Here is a 24,329-nt window from a genome sequence, read left to right as displayed (position 1 = left end):
TGCCATTTTGGCTACGGAACCCTAATAAATCAGATGGCTTATTATTATGTGGCTACGCGGCAACGCCCATGAGTAGATCATTTTCATAAAGACAAGACATAGATGACAAGTATAAATTAGCAGTAGGTACCGATGTATGCTAATAATGCATATTTTTTTGCTCTCCTTTCTTTGCTTTAATTTTTAATTCATCAAATCATACATAACTAAGTAACTTACTTAAGTAAGTATTTCTTTTAGAACTGAGACGAAAATCATACGTAAAATCGCGACCATGAGTTGCAATTTTACCTAGTCCAATAAGATGTTTTTTGTAGTTACAGATAGGTACTTTTATTTAGTAAGTATAGGTTTATGTGAACCCTGCACTACTTGTTGGTAAGTTATGTTATTTACCAGTAGAGCCAGACATAAGAACAACAAAGTCGCAGTCATGTAAAGTACCTACTTAGTTACATATTAAGTATTACATTGGTAGATATTGATACTGTGATATTATGTTCAACAAACAACACGTTAATTTAAATAAAATATTAACCAAGTAAGTTTGGAATTGGAAGGCCTCTACATTCTAGAAGGCTCTAGTAAGCTTTCGTCGCATAAGCTTCAAATTGAATTCACCGCGGGCGGCGTCGTCGATGCGGGAAGGTACTTTCTATTCGCCACGAAGGTTCAATCTAGAAACAGAGGAGTATACATTCCTCGACAGGGTACAATATTTTCCATTCCCGTCTCTTGTTATCAACACTGGCGACTGTCGTCATCGCATCTGCATACTAATATAAACCAGTTCCGCCACTTTTAAGTCTGTGCCACCACAGTTTCTAAACAAAACTGTGGTGTCTTGTGCGTCGAACGCTACTCCAAGTGTAGATCCCCACGTAGCTGCCAAAAATCTTGTGTGCCCATGTCACGAAGAAAATCCGTCAGTAAGGAATGGGAAGTGAGAGCTTCTACTTTGGCGCGTAAAACAAATAACTTAATTAGAGACATAATACAGAATCTCCAGGTGGAACCAAACCCTGAAAAACAACTGATTGCGCTTTCAGTAGGTAAGTTCGAAATGCTTTTATAATATTGAAATAATCCATCGATCCTTAAATATCTACATATCAAAAATAAATAATCAATTAAACTTATGTTTGGATTCAGCTTGAGCCTATACCTACGGTAACATTAGCATCCTTATGCACGAAAACTTAGCCCTACGTTCACTTTAGTACTTAAGTGTTTATTTTATCTCAGTTAATTTATGCAGAAATTACTTAACTATAAAACTCTATTTTTGTATAAGTCAGTTAGTTACTGTTGCTACGGGTAGGCTGCATTTAACACTATCGATGTCCTGTTTTAACCCCCTCTAGATCTTACAGCCTAAACTAATTTATTTAAACACAACTTTACCGTTTTCAAAAATAGGTACAGCCATATTTTAGAAAACTGTAAATTTGTGTTTAATTTAGTTTAGGCTGTAAAAAAACCGTAAAAATTAATGTAAGTGAGATCTAGCGATCTTTATTGTTGGTAAAATAGGTAACAAGGTATATATATGCGTAGTTAACTACATACTTCAAGCAGCCCAGTACCTACTTACTTAAATATAAACTTAGACAAATGAGCATCTTAAAAAAACCTGTAAAATAAGAAATTAGCATCAAAACTCGTGGTGCCACAAAACAAGTTATGTAATTTTGGACTAAATTTATAGCGTATTTTAAACAGGTAGTTAGGTATCCTCTTAAAATTATGCCAAGGTCACAAAGATTGCGCCATATTTTTTTCCAGCCAGGACCTGAAGTTAAAATATACGTTTAACGACTTTCAGGAGACCCGACGACGTTCGGTAACTTGAACCCCCCGGAGCAAGTGCTACAGGCAGTGCGGGAGAGTGTTGACCTGCACACCAGCCGCGGCTACGGACCCAGCTATGGGTACCCCGAGGCCAGGCGCGCCGTGGCGCAGTACAGCGCGCACCAGGGCGACGTCTCACCCGATGACGTGATCCTCTGCAGCGGATGCTCTCACGCGATAGAGATGGCTATCACAGTGTTAGCAGACTCTGGACAAAACATTCTTGTCCCCAAACCAGGGTTTATGATTTACAAGACCCTGGCTGAAGGATTAGGCATTGAGCTGAAATACTACCGATTACTTGTAAGTATGGATAGCTATAGATAGAGTGTAGCTCTATTTAAGAATATTCGTTCAGTCAGAATATTACGTTTTATTTTTTAAAACATAATAAAACAACAGGTCAGGTGATGTTATACAAGTTTCTAGAAACAGAACAAGTTTTCCAGTGAGCGAGATTTGCATACCGCCTGTTTATTTGCGCGCCAATTTTAATAAGTCATATAGGTTTCGATATTCTAATGGATCTTATACCCTTTCAGCCTCACCAACAATGGAAGATAGACTTAGAAGATCTAGAATGTCAGATAGACGACGATACGGCAGCGATCGTTGTAATAAACCCATCGAACCCATGCGGATCAGTCTACACAAAAGAACATTTAAGCGATGTTCTGGACATAGCCTCCAGGAACAAAATTCCTGTTATTGCTGATGAAATATACGAGCACATGGTTTTTTCAGGAAATGAGTTCACTGCAATATCTTCATTGTCAAAAGACGTGCCAGTGCTCACCTGTGGCGGCTTAACAAAACGATTTTTGGTCCCGGGTTGGCGAATGGGTTGGGTCATTGTACATGATCGCCAAAATGTTTTTGGTAAAGAAGTCCGCAAGGGTTTGACTAATTTATCAGCAAGAATCGTCGGTCCCAACACCATAGTTCAAAGAGCGCTGCCCTCCATCCTGAGTCTCACTCCGCAAAGCTTCTTCGACGATGTGATACTGTTCATTGAGGTAAGTTTATAAATCCTTTAATTCATACAAAAATCATGGATACGTTTTTTGAACAATCACTGAAAAGGTTTTTTAAGTACTTATGTATATCGGGATAACCACGTATGTTACGTACTATATTTTTTTTTACTATTTATCATTAAAATTAATTTATATTTCAGAATAACGCCAAAATGGCATACGATATGTTACGTCGGGTGGTTGGCTTACGTCCCACAATGCCACAAGGGGCCATGTACATGATGATTGAAATAAAAATGGCGCAGTTAACAGATATTAAAGATGATCTTGACTTCGTAGAGCGTTTGATGTGTGAGCAGTCTGTCTTCTGCTTACCCGGAAAGGTACGTAATTATAAATGCCCATTATGTACTTACCTAACTTCAGCCAGTAACTGATAATGATAATGATAATGATAATATACGCGTGGTTTAATACGCGTCCACCAAGCACAGCGCCGTATTTATGGCGTTGGCGTTATTTACTTTTAAGTTTCTACGCTTTTGTTCCAGTGTTTCGAATATCCAAACTACATGAGGATAGTGCTGACGGTGCCTAACGATATCCTCCGTGAGGCATGCAAGAGGATCGACGCTTTCTGCCGAGACCACGCCGCTCAACGCGAGAACATAAAGGCCGTAGACAACTTCGCCGTGACTCTACCCGCTGATGAAGAAGTTTATTGTGAAAATGAGGTGCCATCTGTTCTATAATTAATTAAGTAAACTATAACTAAGATAAATTTTGTATAAGCCTAGGTACTTTAAGTTAGCAAATAAAAATAGGGTCGGAATTCAAAGACAGTAGGACAAAAGTTTGAGAAAATATGTAACTAGGTAGGTACTTAGGTACTTACCGCTGCGTTGAGATAAGACGTAAATTTTAATTTTGATTTATGAATAATGAGCCTTTTCAACAAAACCAATGCTGAAATTAATAAAGTTTGTAAAATGTTAAACTGAAACTATTTTTTTAATTCAAGATTTCTGCGCCATTTTTATGATAAAAAATTTGATTGTTTATGGTATGGCTAGTATTGCCACATGAAATAAAGCTAATACAGCCTGGCAAAAAAGAGTACAAAAAGGGTTAAAACGTTTTTTTTGATACTGATTTATAGTAGAAACATAGGCAAGGTAATCGTAAGCACACGTTGCGTGAGATAGGTCGCGTTGGCCCAGTAGGTTTCTACATTAATAATAATAAAAAAAATTATATTTCCTACTTTTATTTGCCAAGCTGTACCTCGAGTCGTAGGCTCAGAATAATAACAGGCGCCGTTTTTAAGCTGCGTACAGACCGGGCCAACAAACGGCCAACGAAGCATATTTATCGTTCGCTAGCGTTGGCCTCCGCATGCTCGTTGGTGTTCGTTAATACGTCCAAATACAATTAGTGCTCGAACGAACGTTCGTTGGCACTTGGTTCCGGCTCTTTTCTCTTTCATTCGCAATTTAATCATGGACGATGAAAACATCATTATAATTGAAAACATCTCGTCGTTACTCCATTCTTTGTTTTTCTGCATGATCTAAATGGCGGGAAATAACCAAGTAATTATCATATTGGACGTCTACACGCTACGCTCTCTTGCTTCAACTGAGCGTTCGTTCATTGGCCTTCGGCGACCGTCCAAACAGGGTTCGTTCAAATAGCTCGATTTCTTTGATGTTGCCACCACGCTTCGGATCGCCGGCACACGCCAACGAGCGATCGTTGGCATTCGCTAATCAAAACCGAAACCCGTTCGTTGGCCTTCGTTAGGCCGGTGTGTACGCAGCTTTACCCGACTGCCGAAGGAGGAGGGTAATGTTTTTACTATAAATTTTTAATCTGTGAAGTACAGAGCAACAAAAGTAAAGTATTGACACATTGTCAGCCTGCGATTTTGATTGACATTTCAAATTAATCAATTTCCGTATGATTTCCGAGCATTTTCCGAATTTCTAGTTATAAAAACGATATTAATATTGCATACCAGTAGAAAAAGGATACATCTGATTCTAATTGAATAACCTGGTTGCAAGAAAAATATAACATCTTCTAGGAAGGTTGCAAGATGTCTCAACTAAAAACAAATAAAAAGTTCAAGTGGGCTCTCGACTACAATCCAAAGTAAGTTTTACCTACAGTTGTTACTTCTTAGCTTGTTATTAAATATTATAATCAATTACCTAAGTTTCTTTAATATTACTAGGTCTCGTGCGCCATCTACTGAGCTGCCATCGCCACCTGGATTCAGTCTTTCAACCAGTGCAAATTACACAGAAACTTCTAAGGAAAATGACTCAAATTTACTGCTCATCAAAAAACTATGGGATGTGGCCTTGGGACCGCTGAAGCAAGTGCCAATGAACTTGTTCATCATGTACATGGCAGGAAATTCTATATCAATTTTTCCCATTATGATGGTGGGTATGCTGATTGTTCGCCCGGTCAAAGCTCTGTTTGCAACTCAAAGTACTTTCAAAATGGTAGAGGGAACTCAAGCATTTGGTCAAAAGTTTGTCTATTTTATTGGAAACATAGTGAATATTCTATTGGCACTCTATAAATGTCAGAGCATGGGCCTGCTCCCCACACATTCCAGCGACTGGTTAGCGTTTGAAGAGCCGCAAACAAGAGTCGAGCATTTTGGAGGTGGAATATCACTATTATAAACTTAAAATACATACTATGTGTCATTTGTATTTATTACTTTAACCAAATAAATAAATATTATATACAGAACAATATTAGTTAAACATGTTGTTTTTTACTGATTTGATTTGCTTAACTATGCATCCTGTTTTATCATTCAGTTTTGATTCAGCCATAATGTTGTCACAGTGTGCTACAGATGTTACTTTTGACCTAAATTTTGGTACTGCTGTGACAGCATAGGTGGCTACGGGTTTCTTAGTGGGTTGGTCAGCATCTCCCAGAGGATGAGTCTTGTCTTTATTATCTACACTCTTTTCTGGTTCCTTTGCTGCTTCTTTGTTTGAATTTTTATTTAGCATCTTCATAATACAAGATTTAATTTTAGAGAGTACTGTGGCAGGATTATTTACTCTTTTGACCTGTGAATATTTTTAAAGGATACAGTTCAATATTAACAATAAACGAATATTTTCAAGATACATATTATGATTCCTGGTTCTTGTAGATGTAAGAGCACTAACCAATTTATTTATTTTTTCTGATCAGGGTTTTTTGATTTATTCTTCTCATCACAGTGCTGTTGCATAAATCCCTGCATCATATAAAGTTATGCTTATTTTGTAAGAACCAGGAATCAATAATATTACATGATTTACATGTCTGCATAATATAATCATAACTTTTATTAGATTCAAAACTTACTTTATAATTTTGAGTTACATATATCCCAGTGTATACTCCAGTTCCAAATATTATCTGAAAAATTTAATAGTTTTATGGTGAGGATATGAACTATTATGAACTGCTTTCAGTTTTTTTTTTCATAAGTAATGAATTTTAATTAACAATGAGCAGATAAATGATTTTAAAAGGAAACATGCAGAGCTTTGCTGATGCTGTCAGAACAATTTGTCTAAAGAAAAGATCACCGTCGGGGCGCTTGCCCTAATCCAAACAAACGATGACAGATGATATACATGTGAGATAAGGAAAGGGACAACCCCTGTCCTTACGCAAGTTATATTTAAGTCAATAGAGTAGACACTTACACTGGTTTTGATTATGGAGAATATGCAAGCCATTTCGATAGTTTAGGTTTTTGGAACTTGGTATCTATAAAAATACTTATTGAATTGGTTTACTTAGGCATATTTTGTATGGTTTTATACAGTTTTTGTCTGATTTTCTACTTCATTTCTAATTTTATTGGATTTTAAACCCAACAAATGTTTACAAATTGAGATTTGTCATCTTTTCTGACAGAAAAAAACTTCTTATTTTAAAATCACACTTTATGCACCATAAACTCCTTGAGAGGCAAGATCTGTGTTGAGTTGAGAGGAGTGGTAATGTTCTGTGAATCAATGATAAATGGAAGCTCCATGGAAGTAATAAGTATAAATAAGCAATAATGTGATAAGTTCAAGGATAAGTACTTCTCTAACATGATTGTAACCAACATTGAGGGTCACGTCCTTGCAGTGGTCAGGGGCATAGAGAAAAGAACACTATGTCAGGGGTTTAATAACCAGATAACCAGTTTTTAGGAATTAATGTATGGTTCATGGAAATAACCCAATAAAAACTAAACACAATAGGGTTGACAGAGTAAATACACAATTTTAGGAGTTCATGCTATGGATGTAATTAACTATTCCCATTTACACTATAAAATAATATTTACAAAAAATAGACATTATTATTAAATAATAATTCTATAGACATTCTTAACTAATTATTTCTTTCCATCTGAAGCATCTTTAGATAGTTCTTTGAGATAGTTTGAAGCTTTCTCCAATAATGCTTTTGGATCTTCAACTTTATCAATCTGAAAAACAAATTTATTATTATTGAAATATCTGATTGAGAGGTACCTATTAATTTAATTTGTCTACCCGTAATCAAGCACAAAGAAATCTCCGCCATCATTATCCTGTATATATCATTTAGGGTTTCGTTTTTCCCGACCTTTTTCTGTTCCTGGGAAAAGGGATTTTTTTTCAAGATTTTCCGGGAATTCCCGGGATCACGGGAACGAAACCCTATCAATATACAGCTTGATGCTAGATCATCAAAGCTCCTTATGCCTTGTCATAATGATAATCAATTCATATAATAACAAAGCATACCTGGTAATTCTGAGCAATGTACAGTCCAGTGTACACTCCTGCACTAAATATTGCCTGGAAATAAAATATTAATCTGTATAAATGCAGCCCAAGATAACTAGCTAACCTGGAGTTGAGGTTTTGACTGACAGGCCAGGTCCTGAGCCTAGGGATGAACTGAATCTAACCTACCACTACTTATTTGTTTTATTTGAAGGTGTAAGTTGTAATAAATTTATTTACATACCACTCCTTTCAACATCTTGAAAATGTACATTCACTTCCTTTGTGTATTGTCTAACACTGACTTATCCTTGACTTATTTTTAGCGATTTATGTCGCATTTCCCTTAAAATTAATATTTTTAGCACATAAAACCAAAAATGAAAGTCAACGACCGTGACATTGACGTCGAACGTCAGATGACATTTGGATGACATGCCAATGGCATGGCAGTGACAGGCAAATCCAAAGGCAGGGAATAATAGTCTGTGTATATACCTACCTACCACCTTTTCTGACCTCTTCACCAGCATTAGAACAATAACATCACTTGATCCTTCTATACGTCGTAACAACAATGGTCGTAACGTGGTCGTAACCCATAATTTTTTGGCTTATCAGGTGCAAGTGGGATATCCGGTTCCAGTCACCAGCAGAGTCACTCGCCACCACTGCTGTATCCGGCCAGGAGCCGGATATGTAGCTAAGTTCCTATCAGCCAGAATCACCCACACAGTCACTTTAGCTTGAATATACTTATATGTACTTATATTCTGATAGGTAGGAAGGTATCCCATTTATATGCTCCATGCTGGCTCCGGCTAACCCTACCCAGGCCACTACAAATTTCGATTAAGTAGTTACCTATAGTATTGGTTTAACCGACAACATTTGGGACTGTTTTATTAGATAGGTTGGCCTAGTTTGAACATACCTCATCCAGCAGCCCAGCATCAACATAACACAAACATTGCACACCCAAGTCTGAAACAACATTTCCTTCTTTTGTTTCTTAGCCGAACGAAGGGGGGTACGGTAGATTATATTCTACCTATATGTCTATGCTTTGTTAGTGCAGTAATGCAGCAAAAAAGAAATACTAACATAACTAAAATAGTATAATTTATTTAAGTATAGGTAGCACAATGAATAAGAATTTTGGTTGCTACATACCTACTTACAGTCCGTACCGTACAAAATGATAATTAATAAAAAATATAAGTTATATTTACTCACTGATATTAATTATCTGAAAAATTACATGCAGGATCTTTCAGGATAAAGTAGCTATACTTACGCGAGCCAGACTTATGCAATCTCATCTCATGAAATCTCATGAATATTATCCGAGTCACGGAAATTCAACTTTTGTACAATTCATAAATTCTGGAATAACATCATATCTTAAATAATAATTTCTTAAATTAAAACCTATTTTTCTATTTAGATACTTAATACTTATTTAATAATAATTATAAGTTTAGAACCAACTTACAACAGAAAGTTCTTATCTATTAATTAAAACAAAATTATTAGGACTCACACCTAAGGTACACATAACTAAATATTGCTATCATTATTTTCAAACATCATAAAATTCGATCTTATAATATTATGAACATGAACAACCTTCAGTAAAAATTATCACATTGAAACCAACACACACTTGGAATGTTCACTCTTCAACAGTTCTGAACAGGTACTGTATGGAGTCCTCGTGCAGCGCGATGAGGAGCATGATGACGCCGCCCAGCAGGATGCCGAGCACGGCCAGCAGCAGGCTCGCCCAGCGGCCGCGGATGTTGGCGTTCAGCTCCGGCACCAGGTCCGCCAGCGCGATGTACAGGAACGTGCCCGCCGTGGCCGCGTAGATCCACTGCGACGCCGCCTCGTGATCCTCCGCCAGCCACACGCCGCCCGCCATGCCCAGGAAGCTCAGCACCGACGACACCAGGTTGTAGTACAGCGCGCGGCGGATGCTCATGCCGGAGCGCAGCAGCACGGCGAAGTCGCCCAGCTCGTGCGGGAGCTCGTGGCAGAACACGGCCAGCGCCGTCGCGAACCCCGTCACCGGGTCGCCGCTGAACGCCGCGCCGATGGCGAGCCCGTCCGTGAGGTTGTGCAGCCCGTCGCCCACGATCACCATCAGCGCCGTGGAGGTGAGCGGGCGCGGCGCGGCGGCGGGCGGCGGCGGCGCGCCCGGCATCATGGCGCCGAGCTCGATGGGCTCCACGCGCTTCTCCGCCTCCGCCTTCAGCTCCTCGGCGGAGGGGCCGTGCGAGTGCCCGTGCCCGCCGTTCATGGTCTGCATGACGGCCTCCACCGTGTAGAAGAGCAGGATGGTGAGGAAGGTGATGCTGCACTTGAGCACGAGCTCAGTGTCGTCGTGCGGGGGGGCGGGGCCGAGGGCGGGGGCGGCGGGGGCGTGGGAGCGCAGAGCGTGGGGCAGCAGGTGCAGCAGCGCGTCGCCGCACAGGGTGCCCACGGCCAGCCCCACCAGTAGCTGCAGCGCGTGGCTGAACGCGGCCGACTGCAGCAGCGGCACCACCGCCACGCCCGCCAGCCCCGTCGCGCTGATCACCAGGATGCTTAGCGACGCGTAGATCCACGCTGGAATCAACCAAAAGCCTCTATTATACATAGGTATACGTATAGTCTGTAAGACGATCGATATTTGATTAGGTACCTATCTATATATAATTTACCAATCATGACCATTGTGGAAGTTTTCCATCTTGTTGACAATATTACCGATTTAGTTTTAAAAACATTTGCAGGTTGGTATTTGGGTTTTATACTCGTAGCCTATGTTATAATCATAACTACAGAGTAGTTATGTAACTCACTCCAATGCCTCTCAGTCTTGGGCGGTGGCGCCTCGGTCTTGTAGCAGGAGCGCTGGTCGAGCTGGTACACCAGCGCGGGGCACATCTCCAGGAACGTGTGCGGTCGGATGGAGATCACGCCGGGCTCCGTCTTCATGCCGTACACGTCCAGGATCTCTTTCGGAGACAGGCATGGCTTCATCAGCATTTGTGGTGCTGAGACAAGAAATAAAAAGTTTGGTTAAATACAATTAATTTAAAAAAAAAACTATTTTGTGTAGGTGATCGCTAATTAATTTTAAAAAGAGCAGCTCTCTTTATGTTTTGAGCATATTAGCAAATAAAAGTAGACAGAACTGATTGCCCCTTCAAATAACGTTTCAAGTAGTTAACGTTTCTTTACAAAGACCTTCGCCCTAATCGTACCTATAGGCACTCGACCTAAAGTAAGTACCTAAGTATACAGTTTGTGACGTCCACCTCGATATGAATCCTCATTGAGTGAATGAGACGTCAGGATCAGGAATATTAATGGGCCTTGGTTTGGGGTCAGGAGTCTGGATTACTCTGGATTGGTTTATGAGCAACGGGAACGGTCCCTAATAGGATAATCGCGGACTTATCAACAAAAGCGATTGACCTCGCGTTCCTTGACTGACTGCGGACTGGATGTAAACAGGAGGAGGCCTTCTGTAAATCACGTTAGAGGTCTGATGCCATTTTCTGTGGCCGTGAAGTTACGGTTGTATTGTAGCTATAGGCTATTGTCGCTATGGTAGATATACAAGTAGTCATAGGATCTTAGGTAGGTATCGTCGGGTTTCTCATATGGATATAGTTAGATGAAATTGTTTGTGAAGATAAATGCACAGCGTGTTTTTTTTAATTGAATGGAATTAATATGCTTACAAGTCTTACAACTTCCATAGAAAGTCCGTCAACTTTCTAAAGTCTCAATCCAATAGTGCTTTACAACGACCCCCAGAGCAACACCCTGTATATGCAGGTAGTTAAATACTAGACTTCCGTATCAAAGCATCATATACCTACATTACCTACCTACTCCTCTAGTGAATCAAGTTTAGTGCCAAGAATTTACCACTACGAGGTAATTCCGTTGTATTATTGTTTCCGGGGTATACTACGGGCAGATACTATGCAAAAAACCCCCCGATAACAAATATTAAGTTGTAAAGTAAAGTTTTTTTTAAAACAGGAAAGAAACAAGTTTTGAACTTCTATTTTCCACTGATGGAAAGTTGCATTGGCTTTCTACAGAAGTGACCCACAACATCATGCATGCCACCTGCCTCACCGGATTTGCATAGGCAGTTTATTAATGGTGTGGAAGTATGTTTCACAATTTTTTACGTATTTCCTGGTACTATATACTTACTAGAATTATTTGAAATTAGGATAGTTCTTTTAAAAAAAAATTGTAAGCACTATCAACGATCGTTTAGCTGAACTTCAAAATTAATGTCGTACGAACTTAAATCATACCGAAATGACTAGTCTCGCAGAAAGATATAAAGTAGTTAACAAAGTTTTTCGTAGGTTTAATTTATAAACGGTAAAATCTAATTCGCCAAACCAAAAAAGTAAATGGCGGTTTTTTTATCGTAAATAGGAAATAACTAAATAAGTGAGGTGAGTACAGTACACCTACAAGATAAGTATAACGACAACACGTAGTAGTAGGCTACCTATTGTGCATTTTTTTGTCAAAGTGATTGTAGCTCCATCGAGACACGATAGCACGAAGTGACTGAGTTGCCTGACCAACACAGGTGCGAACAATGTGACAATTTTTTTGTAAAAATAATGAGCTTATTCCTACTTTTTTGTTAGTACCTATTGAACAGGTAGGTTCTTATCTACTTCCAACCTAACTAATTGGAATCTAGATGTTAAATAAAAGTAAGAGATTTTTCTGTAATTTTTCCGCCTTTCACTATCAATGTCTTTGATCAGTGATCGGTGATCGCCAAGGGTAGACAAACCTAGATACGCGGAAGTAAGTACCAACAATAGAATTTATAAGAGATTGTACACGTAGTTAGGTACTTGAACTAATCATGAATTGAATTGGTGGTAATTAATATAGCTCCTACCTGTCTATGTATTTTGTAGATTACACATACAAAGCCCTGGCTTAAAAACTGGCAAGTAATAAACTAATAAGTCTATAATAACTACGAATCTCAACTTACCCGAATTTAGCAATCATCATCATCATCCACTGCTGGACACAGGCCTCTCGGAAGGAACGCCAGAACACTCGGTCCTCGACCGTCCACATCCAGCCACTACCGGCTACCCGACTAAGTTCGTGGTCTCCACTCGAGAACTCGTCCACCCCAACGGTTATTGGTTCTTCGGCAGATATGATCAGCCCACTGCCACTTCAGCTTTTGAATATTTTGACAGCAATGTCTACCGACATTGCGGCTTGGACTTCAATCCTCTGACGGATAACCACCAAGTTAATTTCTGATATGATCCATCAGAGAAACCCCAAGCTTAGCTCTCTCCATTGCACGCTGAGTGACTTTAAATCGATGGACCAGTCCCACCATCAGTGTCCACGTCTCTGCACCATACGTCATCACTGGCAGGACGCACTGGTTGAAGATTTTTGTCTTCAGGCTATGAGGGATGGCCGAGGATCCATAGAACAAACCAGACTCGCTACCAGCAATGATGGCCACTCATATCCTACTAATATTATAAATTAAAAAGTTTGTAAGTATGTGTATGTTTGTTACTTCTTCACGTCAAAACGACTGAACCGATTTTAACGAAATTTGGTATGGAGTAAGAAAACACCCTGGATTACCACATAGGTTACTTTTTATCGCGGTATTTTCATGGGGAAACTTTTTAAAGCGAAGCTTGCGGGAACAGCTACTTATTATAAAACAATGCTCACATTCGGCAGGTGACCTCTTGTGGCGGTGCATGGTGTCGTGAAGCGTCGTGAAGGTGCCGTTGACGCGGTGCAGCGCCAGGTCGTGCTTGGACGAGAACACGCGCCCGCCCAGACCCAGGTTGTCTAGCAGGTGCTCGAAGCCCTGGAAAAAATACAGTACGTTAAGGGGATGATGGATGAACGCAACGTGATGATAAGTTCTAAAACTAAAACTCGCCTACTGAAATACAGGTTCAGAAGATTGATAACCACGGCGGAATATGGATTATGGATATACTTAAGTAGGTACTTAATAGGTATCCACTACAACAGATGAAACAAAACGTTTTTAATAAGTACCGTCGTAAAAACGCGACCTTTCTTCTTACTCCATCTTTAGGTACTAGTTATTATAATTAGATACGTAGGCCATACAAAATGGTTTATTTTATATATATATATATATGTATATATATAATATATATTTCAGCTAATGAAATATATATTACCTGTTACCTAAGTACCTACCTACTTACCTAAAGACACGCCTTATCTAAGATTCCAGTGGTTACAAACAAATATTGTAAATACTTAGAGATGTCATAATAACAGACTTCCTAGTAGATAAGTAGCAATAGATAAAGTTGATAAATTAAATATCTAAATGTAATTTAGCTTATGGAATGAAATAGAAAAAGTTCGAATCCTGACGCTGACATGTAGGTACCAATGAGATAAATATCATCGTTCATATTATGATAGATAAAGGAAAATTTCACTTATAAACTTATAAAAAATAAAAATCTCGTAATTTATAGATCTAAGTATATTTTTTGATAATATCGCTATAGTGCATCCACTTGATGTCAGTTGTAAATATTGAAGGAGTTGATTAGCAAGCATGGAACGAACACGGTAAAGTTTATTCTCCATAAACATTTGAGCAGCAAATTAGCAATTTAAATGGCAAATATATTTCTTTTGGGACGTCTGAAAGGAATATTAATTACAGACTGGTCTCTGGTCACGGCTCGGATTTAAATGTATGTAAGTATCTACCTATCTACTGCATTATGTAGTGCATTGACGTACTTACATGAGAGGTTTATATACATAGAAATGTGTGACACGACACGATAGTATCGTGTCGTGTCACACGTCGCTATTTCCTTGCCTGTGGAGACGCCCCCTTAAGGAAACTTTTTCTATCATTTCTTGAAAAGCTAGTGCGGAAAGCTAGTTGTGTACCAAGAAATCAATTAAGTTGGTGCTCTATCTATACTTACTACACTCACGTGCATTGAAAAAGATCCACCTTCCATTGACATTCCATATTACACGTACGAGTATGTCACTGGAACTTGTTCATTGCTCGTGATAGGAAAAACAATCGACAGAACGAACGTAGTCTCAACTCTCAACATCATTCATTAGAGTCACTGGACTCTTGTGCCGATGCCGAAGGTTCCAGGTTCGATTCCCGGCCGGGGCAGATATTTGTTTAAACACAGATATTTGTTCTCGGGTCTTGGATGTGCCCGTAAAATGGCAATAGGCCCGCCCCCTATTACATTGGGACTAACATAAACACTGGCGAAAAGTGAGTGCAGCAATGCACCTCTGCCTACCCCGCAAGGGAGTACCTACATTAGTACAAGGTGTGAGTGTTTATATTATTATTATATTTATATGTATATACACAATATAGTAGTATGTAGGTACTTATAAATATATGTATACCTAATACATACAACTATTGGTTAAGTAACGTATTAGGTACGTGTATACCGTTTTTCCGCCTTTTATGAGGGTGAAAGGGATCTAGGTACCAAGCATATTGCTATGTACTCGTAAAATATCAGTAGGCGATAGTATATACAAATTATGTAAGGTTCTTCTTATTTTACACTACCGCCTATAGGTAATTCAATTAATTATCTCCCCCTATCCTCGGAATACAACATGTAAGTATGTTGGCAACAAAGACAATGAATTTTCAGGTAGCTATTATAGGTAGCAGCGGTAAGTACTTATTGAGTATTAGAAGATACCATCCAACCAGCACTTTGTTTTCTGACTTTTTTATGAAATTAAAATTAAAAAGAAGTATTACTTATACTTCGAAATGAAGTACTTACTTAGTTATAAGTTTATTTCAGATAAATAAAATTAGTTCCATAAGTAATCCTTATAAAATAATAAGTAAATTGGGTGTAGTAAAATATTCTATTATCTGTATCTAAGTAATGCTGTTTCATCATCATCAGTGTCGGTAGAATGAAATCAAATGAAATATTTATTTGAATATATGTACTAGACAACTTTAAAAAAAAACTCTAGCCCCACACTAGGACACCCTGTGTTGTGGGTAGGTACTAGTCTCTTCCGATATTGTGGAATATAACTACTTACTTATATAATTTATCTTAACTATACTTAACTAAATCCAACATTCATTATAAAGCGTGAATTTCTAATGAAATATGCTGATTGAAAATGAAAAAGTGTTCACAACGTCGCGTCGTCGGGTAAAGTTATCAAACAAGAGACACGACTCATTCTCGCGACATGTGATGTGAAAAACATACAATTTGTAGAACTTGTTCTACACATGTCATACCTACCATGCAAACAGATCGATTGGGGACCATAACAATATCATGTTGGTAGTTAAATAATCTTCAGGTTTACCTATAAAACTAACACAAAAAACTTAACACGGTGTATTGACAGAAGCTAAAGATGTTATTTAAATCTATCACAAAAAACTTAACACGGTGTATTGATAGAAGCTAAAGATGTTATTATAGACAGCTTTATCTTTACACAGCTCTATTGTTTACCGAGTGTCTAGTTTTTTTTTTAATTTTTTCGTAACTATCTTAAAGCTGTGGCATCTTATACCTAGCCGCTATTTTTGAATCTTGTAGACGTAACTATCTAATAACATTACTGGCGTTGGCGTGGGCAGTGGAGGGCTCGTCTTTGTTTCAATTTTATAAATTTATATCATTCCTAGCAAACTGAAGGGTCTAATTCAGACAAGTCCCCCATCATTGCGAGATATGTGATTATAGTTGTAAAATAACATGTCTGTTGCTGTAATGTAAACTATACTTACTTATTATTTTATCTGTTAGTCATTCAAAGCGAGGTGAGCTGCAAAACTTCGGGTTTATTGTTATGGAAAATAAACAGATTAGAAGAATAAAATTAGGCCATGTAACTCCGTTAAACTAATTAGGTAAGTACCTCATAACAATAAAAACAGACTGACACCCGTAGACAACGAAATTATAGGCACGATTGAGCACGATACATAATAAATCATAGAATAAGTACCTAAGAGATAAATATTAACACACACTACACTTGGGTTTGTGGGATGTGCATTGCTTATCCCACGTAGAAGGCGAGCTTATATGCCATCTCTGGGGTCCAAGGTTCAACTCAACAACCAAGTCCGGACTAAGGATCGAAACGAAACCTGCCTGAAACCTTCTAATAACACGGCTCCATACGATTTTTTAAATATATATAAGTGACATGGGACGATATTATATAGTAACTACACTGCCGGGCAATAAAAAAGTTCCACTCACAAAATTCCAACAACAAGCGACTCCAATTTTTTCAAAGATTTCATAAAAAATTCGAACAATTTCCTGATGCTCTGTTAAATGCACTTCAATGTTGCAGAAGACGGCATTAAGCTACCCTTCCGTTTGGAAGTAATTTGGTGCTTTTCTCAGTGGAACCTTTTCATTGCCCGTGAGTGTAGTAACTCTTCTAATCATTTAACTGAACTAGTTACCTACCTAATTAATTGACTGACAAGCTAGTTACTTAATAAAACGTTTATATTTGCCAGCACAAACATTATCAGCTAGTAGTTAAAATAAAATTAGCCTAATTTATTGGGTGGAACGTACTTATTTATCAATTTATCATTAGATAATCCGACAAACAGTGAAGCCAATATTGACAGATAGCAAACAGAAAATAAACTTTGATAGGTAATGATATTTTTTTATTTACTTTAGGGCCGATTTTTCAATGCTCAGATAGACAACCAGATAGCGTTTATTCGACAGATAGCGAAATATTGAATTTTTCAACCGTCAGATAGAACTTATTCGTCCATTAACTCAGTTAACTGGAGAATAAATCTATCTGCTGCTTGAGCCGCCAGATAGTGCTTATTCGATTGATAATTTGACATTTGAGGTTATTAAGTAAGTTCTTTTTTGTGTTTATACCAATTCTAAACTATACAAGCGCAGAGAATAATCGTCTTTTCAATGGATATTTTCGATGATATTGATGATTTGGCGATCGAAAAAGAGGTAGTAGGTAATGAACGAATGTATTAATCCTGTTGAAAGGAAAGTCAGAGTCGTCAAAACGAGGCCTGATCATTACAGCATGTGGGATGCAAAAGAATTTCATCGCCGAAAGGCGCCAGACTACAAACATTATGTTGATTTATTTTCAAGCATTAATTTTTAAAAAAAGAGGAATGTAGTAGCACTTCCTTCATAATAAAATATTAAGGTACATTATAGTTTTTCATTTTATGATAAGTAGGTAACCTATGCTACATATACCTAAGTATCTAAGACATCCCTCCTGCTTGGCGGCATGATCTTCTATGTCCAGTAGTGGACGGCTATAGGCTGAGGAGAAAAGAGAGAAACCATCCAGTACTTGATAATAAAACATAGGTGTTATTTCTTTCAGTTTTTATTCATTAAATTTAAATTAAGGATACGTTGAATGCTAATGTTGGAGCAAATGCCTAACACCTTTTCTTCTACATCGTTAAATGAAGGAGCATTTGAGGGCCCAGCTCCAGTTTTGTACATCTCCTGCCTTTGCAGGGAAGACTTCTTCTTACGACTTCTTCTTCATTGTTTTTTTGATGCCCTCGTACTTAAATTAAAGGATTTTCAATGAGCGGACTGGTTATACCACTGGAGTTAAAAGAAACTCAATTTTCTTCCATGCAGAAAGAAAATTATTATTTGTTGCTGCATCGGTCTTTTTATTTTCTATGACATGTTTGAATAAAATTTATCTACCACTCACTAACACAGTAACTTCATTAATATTAAAATTCGCCCAACGCTCTCTTTTTTGTGATTCCATTGCGATCCAAAAATATCAAATATAAATACCAAAATTGAAACAACCCAATAAACAACTAAACAAAACAGTCAGTGAGGCTTGTGGCTTGACAGTGACAGTTGACTCTGACAATCAAAATAGTAGTCTGTCCTGCTTTAGCACTTGGTGTCTATGTCTACATATACTTGTTTCACCTTTCCAGAGTTCAAGTAGAAAAATCGGTAAGATAGTTACCTATGGAATAAATCACAATTGAAAAATGGTTTAGCATCTACCAAGCCGATAAACAGCCAAATAAAATTATTCGCTAGATAGTTATTTGACCTTTTATCCTGGCATTGAAAAATCGGCCCTTAGTAGGTATACTTATCTAAGTAGGCATGTATTTATCTATTTATTTAGCGGCACTATTAGATTAGTTCGATGAACTTCCGTTTACGAAATAGAGAAAGGTGTTTATAAGTAAAGTTGTTGTTTGTTTTTAATGGTGATACTTGGGTAGTGCTGATTATACAATTCTTATTTTTATTTTTTATACTTGTAAACCAAGCTAAATTTACCGAAAAAACATTAAGTAGGTATATATCTTAAGTAAATAAGTATGCGAGTACTTGGCTATTAATCTTTCAGAACTTTAATAACGCTTTTACACCCAGATCTTTAGGTACTTACCTACTAGCTACTAAAACATAAGAATGTACGTCTATACTTAATCAATATTAACTTTATTGAATTCTTTGGTGTAGAAAGTGACAAGCCATTCGCGTACATAAGTAGATATACGTGTAACTAAGTAACTTTCTTCGAGCATTTTAATACGGTAACGTAACATGGTGATAAAATAAATACTTAAGTACTTCTTTAACTAAGTCACATAAAAATATCGATGAGAGAGATGACTTACTTCGAAAGTGATGATTCCCTTGTATCCGTACTTGTCGAATATCTGGTTGATGAAGAACTCCTCGGCCGGCAGCGTGTTGTTGAGGAGCTCGGGGTCGGGGGCGACGGCGGCGACGGCCGGGGGCTGCAGCGGGGGCGCGCGCAGCAGCGAGGGCGCCCCCGCCGCCGCCGCCAGCGCGCAGCACGCCGCCAGCGCCGCGCACGCTGCCCACATGCTCACGGGACTGCTCACCGACTGACACATCACACTATCAGCGCGGCTCGACTCTCACTGCTTGTGATAACACGACGTCGTGCGCACACGCATCAGCCACTACGCGTTTGTTTTGTTTATTTTGGATTCGCATTTACTAATGTGTTGTGAATACGCGCGAGTCACTGGAAGGCAGGTGTGCGTCTGAGCGTGAGCGCACTTTCACCGGTGTCTGTCTGGTAGCCGCTATAACGCCGACTGGTGTTATAATGTGTTTTTGCGTAGTGACAGACGGGTGGGTAGTGCGGTGACGGCGGACTGGTCATTCAACAGCGACGATCATTCAATCAGTCACGGAGGGCCAGACTCGGGGCCGCCGCCCGCTGCTCACTCCTCCGCTTCACTATTGTTTTGCAATACGGAGAGCAGTGTAAACTAATCCTTATGATTTCGCCGAGGAAAATTTTGTGGTTAGGAATGTGATATTTGAGTACAGTTCCCCAAAATTGATAATGCGCATAGAAATCTTCGCCATTGTTCGGCAACGGTCGTATTTCCGAACGCCATGTATTTAGATATGTATTTAGAGTGGTTAAGTGCATTTTCTTCATGCATTTTTTTTTAGATTTATGTGTTTGGTGCTAAAAGAGATATTGATTTATCAGTAACGAAATTTGAGTCGATAATTCATAATATTGTCATAATATAAAAATTTACTTCGAAAATGTTACAGTACTTTTCAAATGTCTTGCTCAAGCTGGTGTTAATATGGATGAAATAAGGTTTGAATAACACAAGGTTTATGTTAGAAGAAGAAATATGGATTTAAAACACAGGTTTACATTAAAATCTCAGTTCAAAAGTATTTACAGCGCTGATCATTCACAATTACAATAACAATTACAACTTGGTCTTTTGGGTGTGGCTTTATTGGCTAAGTGAAGTCTATCAATGTGACGTATATTTTATTCTTAAATGTGCCTCATAATATGGCGTCGTCAAAAATAATTAAAGTTGAAATTAAATTCACATTTGAAAAAAATAACAAGAACGATGTGTAATTGCAGCTCTTTATAATTCCACAAAAGTAATACTGATCTTGACCTTGAGACCTTTGACTGATCGGTGACAGCCACCGACCGCCCAAATTGTTTTCGATTATGTGTCACATGATATTGACTACTATTTCTTTCGAACAAGGATCAAAATGCAAGTGCTTTTACGATTCAATGATTCGGGTGTTTCCGGGAATACGACAGTTTGCGAAGATTTGCATGTGCATTATTAATATGGGAGAACTGTACCTCCCTGTTAAAAGTACATATATGTGTATACGCTATGCCTTACCCCTTTTATTTACAGCATTGTATACAGTGCGAATTAGACAGGCTATGTGACATTGAATTTGATTCAATGAGTCACGGCCTCTTCCTCATCCTGTCTGCCTTTGTCACAGTGTATTGTACCCACACTAACCACACTGCAGCAGGCAGTCTGAAGGTAGGTAATTAAAAAAAAAAAGACACACACTCACGCCTTGTACTAATGTACTCCCTTGCGGGGTAGTCAGAGGTGCATTGCTGCAGGTAATTATTTAGGTAAGTACTTAAGGGTTTCATTAGCTTAGTTTTGCACATTGCACCTTTTGCACATTGCACATTCCTATATTAAACTTATATTAAGGGCCGATTTTTCAATGCTCAGATAGACGGACAGATAGCGTTTATTCGACAGATAGCGAAATATTCAATTTTTCAATCGTCAGATAGAACTTATTCGTCCAATAACTCAGTTACCTGGAGAATAAATCTATCTGCTGCTTGGGCCGCCAGATAGTGCTTATTCGATTGATAATTTGACATTGTTTGACATTTGAGGTTATTAAGAAAGTACTTTTTTGTGTTTATACTTATACCAATTCTAAACTATACGAGCGCAGAGAATAATCATCCTTTTCAATGGATATTTTCGATGATATTGATGATTTGGCGATCGAAGAAGAGGCAGTAATGAACGAATATATTAATCAATTTGAAAGGAAAGTCACAGTCGTCAAAACGAGGCCTGATCATTTTAGTATGGGGGATGCAAAAGAATTTCATCGCCGAAAGGCACCAGACTAGAAACATTATGTTGATTTATTTTGAATCATTAATTTTATAAAACAGGAATGTAGCAGCACTTCCTTCATAAAAAAATATTAAGGTGCATATAGTTTTTCATTTTACGATAAGTAGGTAACCTATGCTATATGTAAGTATCTAAGACATCCCTCCGGCTTGGCGGGATGATCTTCAATGTCCAGTATTGAACTGCTATAGGCTGAGGAGAAAAGAGAGAAACCATCCAGTACTTGATAATAAAATACATAGGTGTTATAATTATTTCTTTCAGTTTTTATTTGTTAATTCTAAATTAAGGATATGTTGAATGGTAATGTTGGAGCAAATGCCTAACACCTTTTCTTATACATCGATAAATGGATGGTGCATTTGAGGGCCCACCTCCAGTTTTGTACATCTCCTGCCTTTGCAGGGAAAACTTCTTCTTCATTGTTTTTTTGATGCCCTCGTACTTTAACTTAAGGGTTTTCCATGAGCGGACACTTGTGGTTATACCACTGGAGTTAAAAGAAAACTCAATTTTCTTCCATGCAGTGTCCTTATCTTTATTTGTTGCAGTATCGGTCTTTTTATTTTCTATGACATGTTTGAATTTATCTACCAAACTCACTACACAGTAACTTCAGCATTATTAAAATTCGCTAAACGCTCTCTTTTTTGTGAAACCATTGTGATTCAAAAATAACAAATTTAAATACCAAAATCAAAACAACCAAACCAAACAGTCAGTGAGGCTTGTGGCTTGATTGCTCTTTGCTTGACAGTGATAGTTGACACTGACAATTGAAATAGTAGTCTGTCCTGCTTTAGCACTAGTGTCTGCATATACTTGTTTCATATCTCCTGAGTTCAAATAGAAAAATCGGTAAGATAGTTATCTATGGAATAAATCACTACCAGGCCGATAAACAGCCAAATAAAATTATTCGTTAGATAGTTATCTGACGTTTTATCCTGGCATTGAAAAACCGGCCCTAAGTTAATTTATAATTTTATACATTAAAATCAAATAAAACTAAGTACTTACCTACAAACATTTCAGCGTTACTGAAGTTTATTTGATTGGGATTAGGAAGGATCGTTGCTGCGTATTGTAAGCTAGGAAGTAGGTACCTACTAGGTATGGTATATATGTATATATAATAAGAGTTCACATTTCGCGATAAATTTAATGAATCAATTCACGTGTGATGGGTCTGCACGTGGAATTAGCAATTAGCTTTATAAAATAATTTTAGCCCACGAATCCGCTTTGCTTTGTTTTTCTAATATCACATTACATGAATTGTAAATGCCAGTGCTTGTTTATTTACGCAGTACCTAAGTAATGTGTTTAACTAAGTAGTTGAGCCGTTCGTAAAACAAGTGCGGACACTGTGGAATTTTTTTGTGACGAAACTAAAGAAGAGTACCTATGTAGGTACTTATGGCAGATTCAAAAGTTTTGCAAATACTATATACAATTATCTATACATACAACGAGCCTAGCAATGTATAAATAAGTACTTACGTCTACTAAACACTCGCACTAATCAGTGTGTGAATAAGCCTTAACAAACCGAAATATTCGGACCCCCACTACGGTTTAGTACGTAGCGCTACGAAGGCGCGTAGGCCGCGTAGCAAGGTGCAAGCAAGGATGCTGGTCGTTTCAGAATAATATTTCAGTTGTGCTAATTTTTATTTTAATAATTTTGCTAGAATTACTTACAGATTTACCTACTTTTGGCTTAGGTACTAGGTATGGTTTTTTACCTCATACACGACGATAGCGTGGGGTTTAAGCCAGGTTAACAGATGAATGACGCTTTGTTTATCTAATGCATCAGGCGTTTGACAGCTCTAAAGCTCTTTATCTGATTTACGTGTGTGTTTGTGGTAAGACTATGGAAGTAATAAGTAGAGTGCGACAAACTTATCTGTTCCGGTGACAGTTCACTAAATTGGTCCATATCTCATTATTTACTAATAAATTATATGTATATTGATATAGATTAGATGGGTTTATTAAAACCGCAAGGGTAAATTACCATTACGGGAAAACATAACATCTTAAAGAATTAAGAAATATTAGACATTTACGTGAGCTCTCACCGGAACAGATAAGTTTGTGGCACTGTATGTTGTAGGAAGTAGGTACTATTAGGAAGAAGTTATTACTTCCATGAGCAAGGGTAAGAGTGGCCGACTGACAGTACCTTCCATAAGAATGAATCATTTACCGATGCCTTACTTTTAGAATGTTTACCGCTACAGCCTATAAAGTGTACTTAGGCAAATTATTTCCTATTTTTTTTACTAGGAAAAGAATTAAATACCTGATATAAGTATCTAATTAGAAAGTGACCGTCGCCGTCGAGGCTAAGATAACAACAATCACGTTTCCCAATAAAAACTATAGCCTTCTATGTTATAAGTGTACTCTCTATGAGTGTTTACCTGTCACAATCTGTAAGTGATTCAATTACAGTCCGAAGGTGATAAATCTTTCTGTTAGTCGATTTATTTACCATCCAGCTATAGACTGTAGTACCACAGGTACGTACATAAGTAATACTTAACGCTTTAGTGGAGTGTCTTTGGCGAGGGAGAGTAAGTTGAATATTCTTTTAAAGGGTTGATTCAA

At 38.0% G+C, this 24,329-nt stretch overlaps 4 protein-coding genes across 4 annotated transcripts; 2 read left to right on the top strand and 2 right to left on the bottom strand.

Annotated features, from left to right (window-relative positions):
* Window positions 1-803: 803 nt before the first annotated feature.
* Window positions 804-3,831, top strand: LOC105385896 (tyrosine aminotransferase). The gene is made up of 5 exons (XM_011556342.3): window positions 804-1,052; window positions 1,826-2,154; window positions 2,394-2,867; window positions 3,029-3,211; window positions 3,380-3,831. The coding sequence occupies exons 1-5, from the start codon at window positions 908-910 to the stop codon at window positions 3,578-3,580; spliced, it is 1,332 nt and encodes a 443-aa protein (XP_011554644.3). The 5' UTR covers window positions 804-907; the 3' UTR covers window positions 3,581-3,831.
* Window positions 3,832-4,763: 932 nt separating this feature from the next.
* On the top strand, window positions 4,764-5,611 carry LOC105385892 (ER membrane protein complex subunit 4). Its single transcript, XM_011556340.3, has 2 exons — window positions 4,764-4,982; window positions 5,065-5,611. The coding sequence occupies exons 1-2, from the start codon at window positions 4,927-4,929 to the stop codon at window positions 5,525-5,527; spliced, it is 519 nt and encodes a 172-aa protein (XP_011554642.1). The 5' UTR covers window positions 4,764-4,926; the 3' UTR covers window positions 5,528-5,611.
* On the bottom strand, window positions 5,543-6,948 carry LOC105385893. The gene is made up of 3 exons (XM_048630180.1): window positions 6,560-6,948; window positions 6,213-6,266; window positions 5,543-5,929 (listed from the first exon to the last, which is right to left on the bottom strand). The coding sequence occupies exons 1-3, from the start codon at window positions 6,590-6,592 to the stop codon at window positions 5,603-5,605; spliced, it is 414 nt and encodes a 137-aa protein (XP_048486137.1). The 5' UTR covers window positions 6,593-6,948; the 3' UTR covers window positions 5,543-5,602.
* Window positions 6,949-8,726: 1,778 nt separating this feature from the next.
* LOC105385912 (zinc transporter ZIP10) lies at window positions 8,727-19,855 on the bottom strand. The gene is made up of 4 exons (XM_038120820.2): window positions 19,389-19,855; window positions 13,379-13,520; window positions 10,468-10,662; window positions 8,727-10,231 (listed from the first exon to the last, which is right to left on the bottom strand). Exons 1-4 carry the CDS (start codon window positions 19,629-19,631, stop codon window positions 9,297-9,299), a joined length of 1,515 nt encoding a protein of 504 aa, XP_037976748.2. The 5' UTR covers window positions 19,632-19,855; the 3' UTR covers window positions 8,727-9,296.
* Window positions 19,856-24,329: the final 4,474 nt, after the last annotated feature.

Source organism: Plutella xylostella, chromosome 4 (genome assembly GCF_932276165.1).
Source record: "Plutella xylostella chromosome 4, ilPluXylo3.1, whole genome shotgun sequence".
In the NCBI taxonomy this organism is placed as follows: Eukaryota; Metazoa; Arthropoda; class Insecta; order Lepidoptera; family Plutellidae; genus Plutella; species Plutella xylostella.
The sequence above is the reverse complement of the archived record's forward strand: the minus strand, read 5'-3'. Positions and strand labels throughout refer to the sequence as shown.